Raw genomic sequence first — 13,484 nt, forward strand, 5'->3', positions numbered from 1 at the left:
ACACAGCCTACACATAACACTGCTAGACCATGCACTTATATGCTTTTAACATCAGCTCAAAGCTGCAGCTTACCAGTGGGAGAATGGGCTGCCAAGACAAGAAATGTAAGAAGAACTATCAAATTTGCGCATGTTTTTCACCTCTTCATGCGCACCCACGATAAGGTGCAAGTCAAACCAGGGGAGCATAAATAACCACAGCACACAAAAGTAGATCCTGGTGCTCATGTTCCCCAGGGAAGCTACGCACATACACCCAGCCATCCATGTGATGTAAATGAAAAGATTCAGTAGACCAGGCGACCCTCATCCATTGCTACAGCAAGCACTGACCTTTTTGGGAATTTGAGCCACTTTAGGGCCTCCTATGACTAACATTCACACACATTCATACTACTATGGATAAATCAGAAATAAACATGCAGTTAGTATCTTGTCCAAGTATACTTGGGACCGGACCACCAACCCTCCGGTTAGTAGGTGACCTGCTCTACCACCTGAGCTACAGCCAGTATCACAATTTGACCCTTGTCATACTTGCTTAAATCCTTACGCTTGCTCTTATATTTTTTCATGCTCCTAACATCAACTCTGAGGACAAAAAAGAAATAAATAAAATAATTCTAACCTTCTTTTTTGTCAGTGCTCATAAAATTGTGCCTGATCAGTGATGATATGCCTCTCTCTTTCTAGTCACAGAATCCCAACCTTGTTAGAGTTGGGGTTGTATTTCAGCTGACAGTTAATGCTGTTTAAAAAACACTTTATTCTGCAAATTTTAAAAATGCTGTTTAAGGGTCACTATGTGGTAAAATAAGTGCTGATTTTTTTTTGAGAAGTAAACTGAATAAGCCGCAGAGAAGTATAAAAGGCCCAGAAAACAGCACAAATCTGACAGCGTGCAAAACCATGAGTCCTGCCATCACCATCGCCCTTCTCCTGCTCTCCACAAGTAAAAAAGTAGCAATATTTACTCCACCTTTAAGATAACTGAACTACTTTTCTAAAGCATGCTTTATTTCTTAGCTTTTGTTGCGTCGTTGAAGACTCTGAAGGACCAAACTAAGGAGGAGCATTTTCCACAGCATGAAAAAAAGAAAGGTGACCACAACAAAGAGGAGGTGAGAAAGCTAAAATTTGACAAAGTTTCCCTTGTAGAGAAGCTTATTTTGTTATTTTGTGCAAATTGAAAACTTTTTACCAAAACTTTTATCTCAGATTCTGTGGGATGAAGTTTTTCCAGGCTCCTGCCGTACTTGCATGACTATTGTGTCCAGAGTGCAGAAGCAGATTGGAAGTGATAAATCAAAGGTAATGACTGTAATATATGGTGAACAGTACTGCTGTAACAACCTCTCAGAATTTCTTGTAATTTTTCAGAAATTCCACATAAAGAACCTGACAGTGCTGCCAATAAAATACCAGCATATCAAACTGTTATTGGATTGAAGTGGTAGGGTATAGGAAATTATTTAAATGTGTAGAAAAGTCTTCTTCAGCACATAAATGTGACACTGACACAGAAATAGCCCTCTGGGGTTTGACATTTGGGAGGGGATTTTTAGATAATAGGAAGTTATATACAGTGCAGTCAGGGGCAGCACAAATGTGATCCCCTTAAACTGATTTTTTTTAAGTTTTATTGTCTTTTTTCCTCCTATAGTTATGGATTCTGTCACTAGTTAGCTAACATAAACAAATGTAAGTCTATTAGCTGCAAACAACCAACCAACCACATGACAGCACGTTCAGTACTGACAGAAGATGGCATTAAACATGTTTTTAAAACTTTAAGCACTTAAAGTTAAATCCAGCTTCACAGACAGTTGTATCTATGTCCGTTTTTCAAAACAGGGCATAGTGGTGTAAATTAGCCTTTATGTGTTAGCATTTCATGTCCTCTTTAAGGTCCTGCTAAAGCATTTGATGGGTTTAGACTTTGACTAGACCACTTCAAAACCTTCATTTTGCTTTTTGGGGTGTCTTTTTTTTGTTTTGTTTTTTGAGTCATTCAGAGGTGGACTTGTTGTTGAATTTTGAATATTTGCAGCGCTGGAGGCCAGGATTACTGAATTGGAGACTCGGCTTCGCACCCTTCATTCACCCGTAGCTAGCCAGGCCCCTGTAGCTGGTGCAGCCGAAGATAGCGTAGGCCCCGCTAGCTGTTCCCCGGCAGATCCCAAGCAGCTGGGGAAAGAGGGCGGCTGGGTCACGGTGAGGAGGAAGCATAGTCCTAAACAGAAGCCCCAGGTACACCACCAACCCGTTCATGTGTCTAACCGTTTTTCCCCACTCGGCGACACACCCGCCGGGGGTCAAACTCTGGTAATTGGCGATTCTGTTCTCAGACATGTGAAGCTAGAGACACCGGCAACCATAGTCAATTGTCTTCCAGGGGCCAGAGCAGGCGACATTGAAGGAAATTTAAAACTGCTGGCTAAGGGTAAACGTAAATTCAGTAAAATCATAATTCACGTCGGCAGTAATGACACCCGGTTACGCCAATCGGAGGTCACTAAAATCAATATTGAATCGGTGTGCAACTTTGCCAAAACAATGTCGGACTCTGTAGTTTTCTCTGGTCCCCTCCCCAATCAGACCAGGAGTGACATGTTTAGCCGCATGTTCTCCTTAAATTGCTGGCTGTCTGAGTGGTGTCCCAGAAACGATGTGGGCTTCATAGATAATTGGCAAACCTTCTGGAGGAAACCTGGTCTTGTTAGGAGAGACGGCATCCATCCCACTTTGGATGGAGCAGCTCTCATTTCTAGAAATATGGACAAATTTATTAAACCCCCCAAAATATGACTATCCAGAGTTGGGACCAGGAAGCAGAGTTGCAGTCTTACACGCCTCTCTGCAGCTTCTCTCCTCCTGCTACCCCCCCAAAAACCCATCTCCATAGAGACTGTGTCAGCTTCCAAAAAGACAAAAAACAAACTAAAAACCAGCAACAAACAACTTAAACATAAACAATTACAAAGAAAGAACAATACAGTATCCACATCTGAACCAAAGAGTAAAACAGTGAAATGTGGATTATTAAATATTAGGTCTCTCTCCTCCAAGTCTCTGTTAGTACATGACTTAATAATTGATCAACAAATTGATTTACTCTGCCTTACAGAAACCTGGTTGCAGCAGGATGATTATGTTAGTTTAAATGAATCAACACCCCCGAGTCATTCTAACTAACCAGAAATCTCGAAGCACAGGCCGAGGGGGCGGTGTCGCAGCAATTTTTCACACCAGCCTATTAATTAATGAAAGACCAAGACAGACTTTTAACTCATTTGAAAGCCTGATGCTTAACATTGTCCACCCCAGCTGTGAAACTCAGAAACCAGTCTTACTTGTTATCATCTATCGTCCACCTGGGCCTTACACAGAGTTTCTGTCTGATTTCTCAGACTTTATATCTAATTTAGCTCTGAGCTCAGATAAAATAATTATTGTGGGTGATTTTAACATCCATGTAGATGCTAAAAATGACAGCCTCAACATGGCATTTAATCTGTTATTAGACTCAATTGGCTTCTCTCAAAATGTAAAAGAACCCACCCACCACTTTAATCACACTCTAGATCTTGTTTTAACATATGCCATAGAAACTGAACATTTAACAGTGTTTCCTGAAAACCCTCTCCTGTCTGATCATTTCCTGATAACATTTACATTTACAATAATTGATTACACAGTGGTGAAGAGTAGACTTTATCAAAGTAGATGTCTTTCTGAAAGTGCTGTAACTAAGTTTAAGAATATAATCCACCCACTGTTCTCATCTCCAATGCCCTGTACCAACATAGAGCAGAGCAGCTATCTGAACGCTACCCCAACAGAGGTCGATTATCTTGTTAATCATTTCACCTCCTCACTACGTACGACTCTGGATACTGTAGCTCCTGTGAAAACTAAGGCCTCAAATCAGAAGTACCTGACTCCGTGGTATAATTCTCAAACACGTACCCTAAAGCAGATGACTCGTAATCTGGAGAGGAAATGGCGTGTCACAAATCTAGAGGATCATCATTTAGCCTGGAGAAATAGTTTGCTGCTTTATAAGAAAGCCCTCCGCAAAGCCAGAACATCCTACTATTCGTCACTGATTGAAGAAAATAAGAACAACCCCAGGTTTCTCTTCAGCACTGTAGCCAGGCTGACAAAAAGTCAGAGCTCTTTTGAGCCAACCATCCCTTTAACGTTAACTAGTAATGACTTCATGAACTTCTTCACAAATAACATTTTTATCATTAGAGAAAAAATTACCAGTAATCATCCCACAGATGTAATATTATCTACAGCTACTCTTAGTACTATTGATGTTAAGTTAGACTCTTTTTCTCCAATTGATCTTTCTGAGTTAACTTCAATAATTACTTCCTCCAAACCATCAACCTGTCTTTTAGACCCCATTCCTACAAAACTGCTCAAAGAAGTCCTGCCATTAATTAATTCTTCGATCTTAAATATGATCAACCTATCTCTAATAATCGGCTATGTACCACAGGCCTTCAAGCTAGCTGTAGTTAAACCTTTACTCAAAAAGCCATCTCTAGACCCAGCAGTCTTAGCTAATTATAGGCCAATCTCCAACTTTCCTTTCATATCAAAAATCCTTGAAAGAGTAGTTGTCAAACAGCTAACAGATCATCTGCAGAGGAATGGTTTATTTGAAGAGTTTCAGTCAGGTTTCAGAGCTCATCACAGCACAGAAACAGCTTTAGTGAAGGTTACAAATGATCTTCTTATGGCCTCTGACAGTGGACTCATCTCTGTGCTTGTCCTGCTAGACCTCAGTGCAGCGTTCGATACTGTCGACCATAATATCCTATTAGAGCGATTAGAACATGCTGTAGGTATTACAGGTACTGCACTGCAGTGGTTTGTATCATATCTATCTAATAGACTCCAATTTGTGCATGTAAATGGAGAGTCCTCTTCACACACTGAGGTTAATTATGGAGTTCCACAGGGTTCAGTGCTAGGACCAATTCTGTTTACATTATACATGCTTCCCTTAGGCAGCATCATTAGAAGACATAGCATATATTTTCACTGCTATGCAGATGACACCCAGCTCTATCTGTCCATGAAGCCAGATGACACACACCAATTAGTTAAACTGCAGGAATGTCTTAAAGACATAAAGACCTGGATGGCCGCTAACTTTCTGCTTCTTAATTCAGATAAAACTGAGGTTATTGTACTCGGCCCTGAAAATCTTAGAATTATGGTATCTAACCAGATTCTTACTCTGGATGGCATTACCTTGGCCTCCAGTAACGCGGTGAGAAACCTTGGAGTCATTTTTGACCAGGACATGTCCTTCAACGCACATATTAAACAAATATGTAAGACTGCTTTCTTCCATTTGCGCAACATCTCTAAAATTAGAAATATCCTGTCTCAGAGTGACGCTGAAAAACTAGTTCATGCATTTATTACTTCCAGGCTGGACTACTGTAATTCATTATTATCAGGATGTCCAAAAAACTCGCTGAAAAGCCTTCAACTAATCCAAAATGCTGCAGCAAGAGTCCTGACAGGGACTAGAAAGAGAGAGCATATTTCTCCTGTTTTGGCTTCCCTTCATTGGCTTCCTGTTAAATCCAGAATTGAATTCAAAACCCTGCTCCTCACATACAAGGTCTTAAATAATCAGGCCCCATCTTATCTTAATGACCTTGTAGTACCATATCACCCTATTAGAGCGCTTCGCTCTCGCTCTGCAGGCCTACTTGTTGTTCCTAGAGTATTTAAAAGTAGAATGGGAGGCAGAGCCTTCAGTTTTCAGGCCCCTCTTCTGTGGAACCAGCTTCCAGTTTGGATTCAGGAGACAGACACTATCTCTACTTTTAAGATTAGGCTTAAAACTTTCCTTTTTGCTAAAGCATATAGTTAGGGCTGGACCAGGTGACCCTGAATCCTCCCTTAGTTATGCTGCAATAGACGTAGGCTGCCGGGGGATTCCCATGATGCATTGAGTTTTTCCTTTCCAGTCACCTTTCTCACTCACTATGTATTAATAGACCTCTCTGCATTGAATCATATCTGTTATTAACCTCTGTCTCTCTTCCACAGCATGTCTTTATCCTGTCTTCCTTCTCTCACCCCAACCGGTCGCAGCAGATGGCCGCCCCTCCCTGAGCCTGGTTCTGCCGGAGGTTTCTTCCTGTTAAAAGGGAGTTTTTCCTTCCCACTGTCGCCAAAGTGCTTGCTCATAAGGGGTCATATGATTGTTGGGTTTTTCTCTGTATCTATGAAGCGCCTTGAGGCGACTTTTGTTGTGATTTGGCGCTATATAAATAAAATTGAATTGAATTGAATTGAATGACCATCCTGCCACATAAACCATGTGCACTTGAGCTTTGGGGCATGAACTAAAACATTCGCCTTCGGGATTTTTTTGGTAGAGAGAAGACTTTATCGGTCTATTAGTTACGATAAGCTGTCCAGGTCCTGTAACAGCAACACAGCCCCAGACCGTCATATCACCGCCACCGTATTTGAGCATGATGGCCTTTTTATGAAATAGTGTGTTAGTTTCATGCCAGATTTAATGGGACTCTGACTTCTCAAAAGTTCTGCTTTTATCTTGTCAGTGGGCCCACTGATCATAAAGATGTTTTTTGGAATATGTGAGGTGAGCTTTTGCAATCTTTTTGCTCAGCAGTGATTTTCACCTTGGAACTCGCGCATGGGTCTCAGTTTTGCCCTGTGTCTTTCTTATTATTGAATAATGAACTCGGACCTTAACTACTTTTTTAGCTTACTGTACTTTTTAGCTTACTGTAAGGATTTCTGGCAGTAATGAGGCCTGGGCGGGGTTAATGAAATTGAAGTCAGCTTTCCAAAAATGTGGTTAATCAATTAAATCATAACTTAACAAGAGTGGAAATCATTTTTTCACACAGGACCTGGTAGGTTTGGACAGCTGTTTCCCCTAAATTAATGAAATCATCATTTAAAAACTGCATTTTGTATTTACTCGGGTTCTCGTTGTCTAATGTAAAACTTTGATGATCTGAAACATGTAAGTGTGACAAATATGCAAAAATCTAGAAAAGGGAAGGGGGCAAATATTTTTTCACGCATCTGTAGCTTTGCCACAAGCCAGCAGAGACATTATTGTCAAGTTTTATTAATGCTGTGCATTTGCTGTTTTTGTCATACTTTTTTCGTCTATAGTCTCAGTGTTGGACACATAATTTAAAGCTATTTTAATTTAACCTTTAAGAAACCTATACTGAAGCTGCTTGTTTACTGTTTTCACATATTTTTACTTGAAGGACAAAATCAGGAGGCTGTTGGATGGTGCCTGTAATAAACTGAAATTCAATTTCCTAAAGTCGGCCTGCAGAAAGATCTTGAAAACAGTAAAAAACAAGTTGATTGACGCCTTGACCAACGGCAAGTCTGCCAAGACCATCTGCACTAATCTGAAACTCTGCAAGGCCACCTTTTTATAAAGTTCTGAAGAACTTGTGATGCTTCAGCTGTTTGTGTTAATAACACAAGCCTGTGTTCATATTTTCTTGCTTTTTCCCTCCCAATAAAAAAAACATATTTTTACTGTGATGTCATTGGTTTTCTTATACATATACGTATTATGAGACTCATATTCTGTCAACTATAGACTAGATGAAAATTAAAATAGTTGCTTTTGAGTGTGCATACTGGAAGCATATTGCCTAATTAGTCATCACCATAAAGCATGACCGTCTTCTGTAACTACTAAGCTATTAACAAAGCAATTGACTCTATTGATTAGAATTAGAAAGTCTTATTTTACTCATAATGTGTCCTGTTTACTTGCAACAAATGAAACTACATAATAATTTCACGTCTGACATATAATTAATCCACACAGGTTCCATTGGGAAGTCGCCTTGTCTTCTCCAAAACCTCTGTTGCACAGAAGCAATGAGGTGTGCAGATTTTACTCTTATTACTATCAGTAAGCAGCCAGTGAGCTTGAATTAGCAGCTAGTAAACCTGTGTACTGCAAATGCTGCAATTCTTTGAGCTTCTGACTTTAAGAGTTCTCTCTCACCTCTGATCTCTGACAGAAATGCGAAAGTCTACTTTCAAAACTGAGTCGCCTCACTGGACCCTTATAAGGTCGCACATTGCCTTCCAGGAAGTTATTAACTTATAGGCAGGTTGAGAAAATAGGCCTGCACAGTTACAATTACCTCTGTCCAAAGTCAGTGTTGGTTTTTGTTTATATATGACCACAAAACTGAAATACATATTTGTGGATCAATAAACTGCATATTAAAGGTTTAGAATAAGATTTACACATAAATTTATAGCATGATACAGTCATTGATTTTCAGGGGTTTTAACAATGAGGCAGGGACACTGTGACAGCCTTAAGCCATAAAAGGATCACTGTGTTCTAAATGTGGACAACACACTAATTGTTCTTTAGTGGGTGGGCGAGGTGGTGCGTGACTTTCTCACAGCGTGGCACCCAAACCACGCAAAATGTGTTCTCACATGTGGTTTGAATTTTACGCCTTGCAATGAGGTGTGTGTAGAGCCCATGCACCTTTAACTGTATAAAAGCAGCCATAACTACAGATACTAGCATTATCTCTCAGTGGCTGCGATGGAAACGTCTTCCCTCCTCTTTCTGTGCCTCGTGGCAACATTTTCAGGTGTGTATCGAAAAAATTTGTTTGCATGAGAATCCGTATGAAACTGCCAAATCTTCTCTTTATGATTTAAAGTGTGATTAAGTATTTCTGTTTGTTTGAATCGCAGTCCGTGCTGTCCATGGACGGACCTTAGAGATCAGCATCGATGATGAAGAGGATGTGGACATCGAAGTTTCGATGGGGGCAAGTGGGGTTAGTGTTAATATTAAAGAACTTAGGTTACACTTTATCAGTCCACCTTTAGATATCAGGAGTCACACTTTGCAGTCTTTGTGAAAAGCTTTTTCATGTCAAATTAATTTCTATGCCAACAACAATCAATGGATTAGAAATGAGAAAAACAAATGAATTTTGTTCATTTGTAACACAATGTGGGGACATATCTGACTTCTGAAACCCCAACTATGCTGATATTTTGAGGTTAACCAAACACTAAGTCCAACAAAACCATAACATTGCATGGTATTTAACGAGCTTGCCAAAAAAATGAGTATACCAGTGTATCCACGGAATATACTGAAACATGTCTCTAAGTAGGATAAATTCCCTGAATGACTTATCAAACAAGTTTTGCACTGTGGCTGGAGACTATCCCAGCTAATACTGGGTAAGATTAAGAGGGTACGCTGTGATCGGGTAGCCACTCACAGGGATGGCACATAGACACACAGGACCATTCGCTCGCACATCTACAGCTTATTGATTAGAGTCACCAATACACCTAACATGCATGGGTGTGTCTTATATTTGCAGCTTCCAGGAAAGTGCTGGGCTTGCAAGTGGATTTTAAACAAGGTGAAGAAACTTGCAGGACCAAACCCGACTGCAGAGGTAAAATGTCTCATAGGGTACCAGCAACAACTAACGGCATTATTCAGTCAGAGCAGTAATACAAGTTTCTCTTTCACAGAGCCTGAAGTCAAAGTTGCTCTCTGTCTGCGATGGTATTGGACTCTTAAAATCACTCTGCCGCAAATTTGTGAAGGTCCACCTTGGAGAATTAATTGAGGAACTCACAACAACTGATGATGTGAGGACCATCTGTGTCAACATGGGAGCATGCAAGTAAGTTCCCAGGGGTTCATCGAAATGCTTTCATTTGTCAGATGATTCACTTTGCAGCGACTTTAACTTTAGATGTTAAGTTTGAGACTGAGACCAAATTCAGCATGCAAACATGCCTTAATACTACAATGACACCGATGATACTGCAACCCTGATTTTACACCACTATTATTTTTTCTCTCTCTTTAGGTCAAAGGAGTTGGAGCTGCTCTTTTATGTAGAGAATGGAGCTCCACTTATTGACGTTAATGAGCATGACTAACTTTAGATGTATGAATAAACATTGGAAAAAAAATCGCAGTAATGACTGAGAAGACTTAGCTCAAGTAATCATTACTTTTGACTTCAGCTTTGTTTCCAATCTGCATTAACTTACCTTTATTTCCTTTGCAATGCAATGTTTTTTTTTTAATTCTTCTGTCTGTATCTGTGCACAGCTAACACAAATAAACAGCTGAAATCATTAAGCTCACTCTGTTTTACTGTTGCATTTCACCAAACCTTAATAAAACCTCAATTTCAAAGTAGATGCTCTGATCAGGGATATGAATGTCAGCATTGCGACTACAAAGCAGAAGCACCCCCAGCTTTTTCAAGTCAACTCATACATGTAAGGGTCTTGTGGTTCTTGTGGTGACACTTCTTAGAATCGTTTAATGACTCAAACCACGCTTTTTCCTGTCCTCAGAATGAAATATTAAAAGCAACAACATTAAAGCAGCTTTTTCTATGTGGAGTAAGGGTAAGGTTTTAAAATACATTGGACTGGCTGCATGAGTGGGTGGAGGGTTTCACGAAGCATAATATTTGGCGTTTATGCCTCACATTTTAGAGTCATAAATTTGCCAAAGAAAATCAAAGAAGTACTCATGTAAGTAATTAAAATGAGCACTTTTCAAAAGCACCCCTCCCCTAAAAAAAAAAAAACCACACTAACCAAACGCAAGTCTAAGGAGATGAGCTTTAAGCTGTTTTTTAGACACTGCCGAGGCCACAGATCTGAAGCACAAGTCTGGGGGCCAGTTTTACAAAAACTCTGTGGATCGAGCTGGTTAGATATGAGGACAAAGTGAGGACTTTGAGAGAAGAGGGGTTTATTTATCCTAAAACACACAAAAATATACAAAATGAGCTCACAATACAGGGCAAAAGAGGGCAAATGAACATAACTAAACTCAAGCCAAATAAGCAACTTTGCATAACTGCAAGCTAACTGCTAAACAAAAAAAAGGTGACCTAACATACAAAGAACAAGAGCACTCTGAGACGACAACGCCCCCCTGAGGGCCAAGGGCTATACTAAAACTTTGATGTTGTACGATGTATTTATTAGAACATGCTGGTATCAGCCTGCTTTTATAGCAACTGACCTTTGATCTATGACCTCAAAGGATTATTACTATTTTCTTTTCTTTATCCATGTGATTGGAGCTGAATTGGCTGAAATCTTTGGCTTCTATAAACTATAAAAACTTAAGATTTTCAGATATATTCACTCAGTGGGTGATTTTGTGAAGCATTACGGCGTTATTGTGATGTAATAAGGTATCATATTAAAAAAATTAAGAAGTCTCTCCACGCCCTTTCATATGATATATTATCAATGTGGTTTCTTGAAAGAAAAAAAAATTTTCAAGATCAACTTTGACCTTGGGCTCTAACCATGAAGGTCAAGGTCAAATGGTCATTTGATGAAAATCAAAGATTAAATCAGTTTGATTTGAAAGTTACATCAAATAAATAATACTCAACACAACACTAAGCAAACAGGCAACTCATAAGTCAAAGAAAATTTAAGAAAAAATACTTAATTCTACCGCCTGTGACAGAGCTGCACTTGGTGAGATTCAGCAAATGAGGTGAGGGGATCAATGCATTAGCTCACGTACAAATCTGTCAGGTGCACAAAGAAGGACTTCAATTATTTCACAAACAATGTGCATTTTTCAGAACATTTGAAAGGTTAGTGGTAACATCTGTGTCATGAACACTTATCAAAGCAGTAGTACTGGGTGTATTGACGCTAATCATAAATGCTTATGAATCACTGTCTGTAAGACAGAAACAAAGAATGGAGAACCATCATCATCATCATGGACGCACATCTCCCACCCCCTTGCATTTAAGTCACCAAAGCCACAACAGACAAGCAACTAAAAAAGAAAATGCCTTAACCTCTGTTTATTGGGTGAATAAACAAATGAGTGAATAAACACCATATAATGTTATTTCATGGTGGATTTTGTAGAATTATGCCTCCATAGTTCAATTCAATTTTACTTATACAGCACCAAATCACAACAACAGTCACCTTAAGGTGCTTTATATTGTAAGGTAGATCCAACAATCACATGAGCAAGCACTTTGGGAAGGAAAAACTCACTTTTAACAGGAAGAAACCTCTGCCATAACAAGGCTCTATGGTGTTTTCTTCACTTCTGACTCTTGCTTAATTAGTAAGAGTGGATTAAAAGACTTATAATAAGCTGTTTTCCACGTCCTCCTTTCACACATCAGCACAGTCCAGAGCACATGACAGAAAAAATCGCAGTGTCTGCCCAGCTTTAGGTGTACTGTCGTCCGAGACTTGGACCGCAGTGTTGGCGTTTGTTTCCCTGTTGGCCATGCTTCTTGTTGTGGTCATCTGTTGTCTTCTGGTATTTTCTCCGCAAGCGACCTTTCCTCGACTAATGAGATGAGCGGTAATCTGAATTGTCATACTCGAATTGTCATAAGTGTGCTGTCAGCTCATTGGTCACAACACAGGAGAGGGGCTGGGAATTATGTTTTCAAACAAAGCGTTAATTCCATAAACATTTATAGACTACTTTTGATTCTCACTGTATTACGGGACAAAGTGCGTCCCTTATTAGCTCAATACCGGACGTGTACTTTTGTTTCTAAATACTGGACGGTTGGCAACCCTAGTTGTGACAATCAGTTTCTGAGTGTTCCCTCAGTCAAGCTATGAATAATGGGGTTTTTCCCCTCTCTTCCTATTCATGTCTATAAACTGGCAATAAAGGATTTCAAACCGGTCCAGTGATTACCTGAGTTTTATTCTTCTGGAACTTAATGAGCAGTTGAACTGGTATACCTAATGAAGTGGCAGGTGAGTATATGGACTTGAGTTCTGATTCAAAGCTGTTAAGTGAGTCACAGCATTAAAAAGAGAGGCGTACTAACTGACAGTAATATACCTCAAAGTGGAACATCATGTGGCCTTTAAAGTATCCTGAATACAAATGGGAGGATTATGTCCCAGCCCTGCCCACAAAGAACCAATTACCAGGTGAAACAGGAAACACATTAACCAGTCATGCTGTTTCACTGATGCATGCAGAATATAGTTTCATGGCAGTTTGTGGTGTCTACACGCTATAATAAAAAAGTTTACTGTTTCCTTTTCTTTGATTTACTCAGTCAATATTGTGAATTAGCATGGTATGTGTTCAATGCTCTCATGAGATTTACTGAACAAACACCACTCTGGATTGAGCCATTAAGAGATGTGATGTTTTGTAAAAATGTAACTTTCTGGGGAATTAAAAGGATCTTATTGTATTTTTTTACCAAAATTAGCAAACAAGATAAATAGCTCCTGATTAGTAAACTTACATCAAGAAGGATTTTGCTCTAAATACTCAGACATACTTAGGGGCTGACGAACTAAATAGATGTATAGATATGTAAACATGTGCTTCTTTCATATAGGCCCCATGAGAACATCTCCGACAGCACCAAAGAATGTCC

General features: G+C 39.5%; 2 protein-coding genes across 3 annotated transcripts; both read left to right on the forward strand.

Moving 5' to 3' along the window:
* The first annotated feature begins 881 nt into the window (after window positions 1–881).
* LOC120740338 (antimicrobial peptide NK-lysin) lies at window positions 882–7,575 on the forward strand. Its single transcript, XM_040042624.1, has 4 exons — window positions 882–952; window positions 1,027–1,121; window positions 1,219–1,311; window positions 7,293–7,575. The coding sequence occupies exons 1-4, from the start codon at window positions 910–912 to the stop codon at window positions 7,470–7,472; spliced, it is 411 nt and encodes a 136-aa protein (XP_039898558.1). The 5' UTR covers window positions 882–909; the 3' UTR covers window positions 7,473–7,575.
* A 936-nt stretch (window positions 7,576–8,511) lies between these two features.
* On the forward strand, window positions 8,512–10,658 carry nkl.4 (NK-lysin tandem duplicate 4). 2 transcript variants are annotated; one of them, XM_040042623.1, is made up of 5 exons: window positions 8,512–8,666; window positions 8,773–8,858; window positions 9,420–9,497; window positions 9,577–9,696; window positions 9,921–10,658. In XM_040042623.1, the coding sequence occupies exons 1-5, from the start codon at window positions 8,618–8,620 to the stop codon at window positions 9,972–9,974; spliced, it is 387 nt and encodes a 128-aa protein (XP_039898557.1). In that variant the 5' UTR covers window positions 8,512–8,617; the 3' UTR covers window positions 9,975–10,658. The 2 variants fall into 2 exon arrangements, with proteins under 2 accessions (XP_039898557.1, XP_039898556.1); XM_040042622.1 differs by having other exon boundaries at window positions 9,577–9,731; window positions 9,921–10,017.
* Window positions 10,659–13,484: the final 2,826 nt, after the last annotated feature.

The sequence above is a fragment of the Simochromis diagramma genome, unplaced genomic scaffold, assembly GCF_900408965.1.
Source record: "Simochromis diagramma unplaced genomic scaffold, fSimDia1.1 OVJJ01000304.1, whole genome shotgun sequence".
Taxonomy (NCBI): Eukaryota; Metazoa; Chordata; class Actinopteri; order Cichliformes; family Cichlidae; genus Simochromis; species Simochromis diagramma.

Coding starts and splice junctions, on each gene's coding strand:
- LOC120740338 (XM_040042624.1), top strand. CDS start 910: ATGAGTCCTGCCATCACCATCGCCCTTCTCCTGCTCTCCACAA. Junction 953..1,026: donor CCTTCTCCTGCTCTCCACAA/GTAAAAAAGTAG, acceptor TTTATTTCTTAG/CTTTTGTTGCGTCGTTGAAG. Junction 1,122..1,218: donor GTGACCACAACAAAGAGGAG/GTGAGAAAGCTA, acceptor CTTTTATCTCAG/ATTCTGTGGGATGAAGTTTT.
- nkl.4 (XM_040042622.1), top strand. CDS start 8,618: ATGGAAACGTCTTCCCTCCTCTTTCTGTGCCTCGTGGCAACATTTTCA. Junction 8,667..8,772: donor CCTCGTGGCAACATTTTCAG/GTGTGTATCGAA, acceptor TTTGAATCGCAG/TCCGTGCTGTCCATGGACGG. Junction 9,732..9,920: donor GTCAACATGGGAGCATGCAA/GTAAGTTCCCAG, acceptor CTCTCTCTTTAG/GTCAAAGGAGTTGGAGCTGC.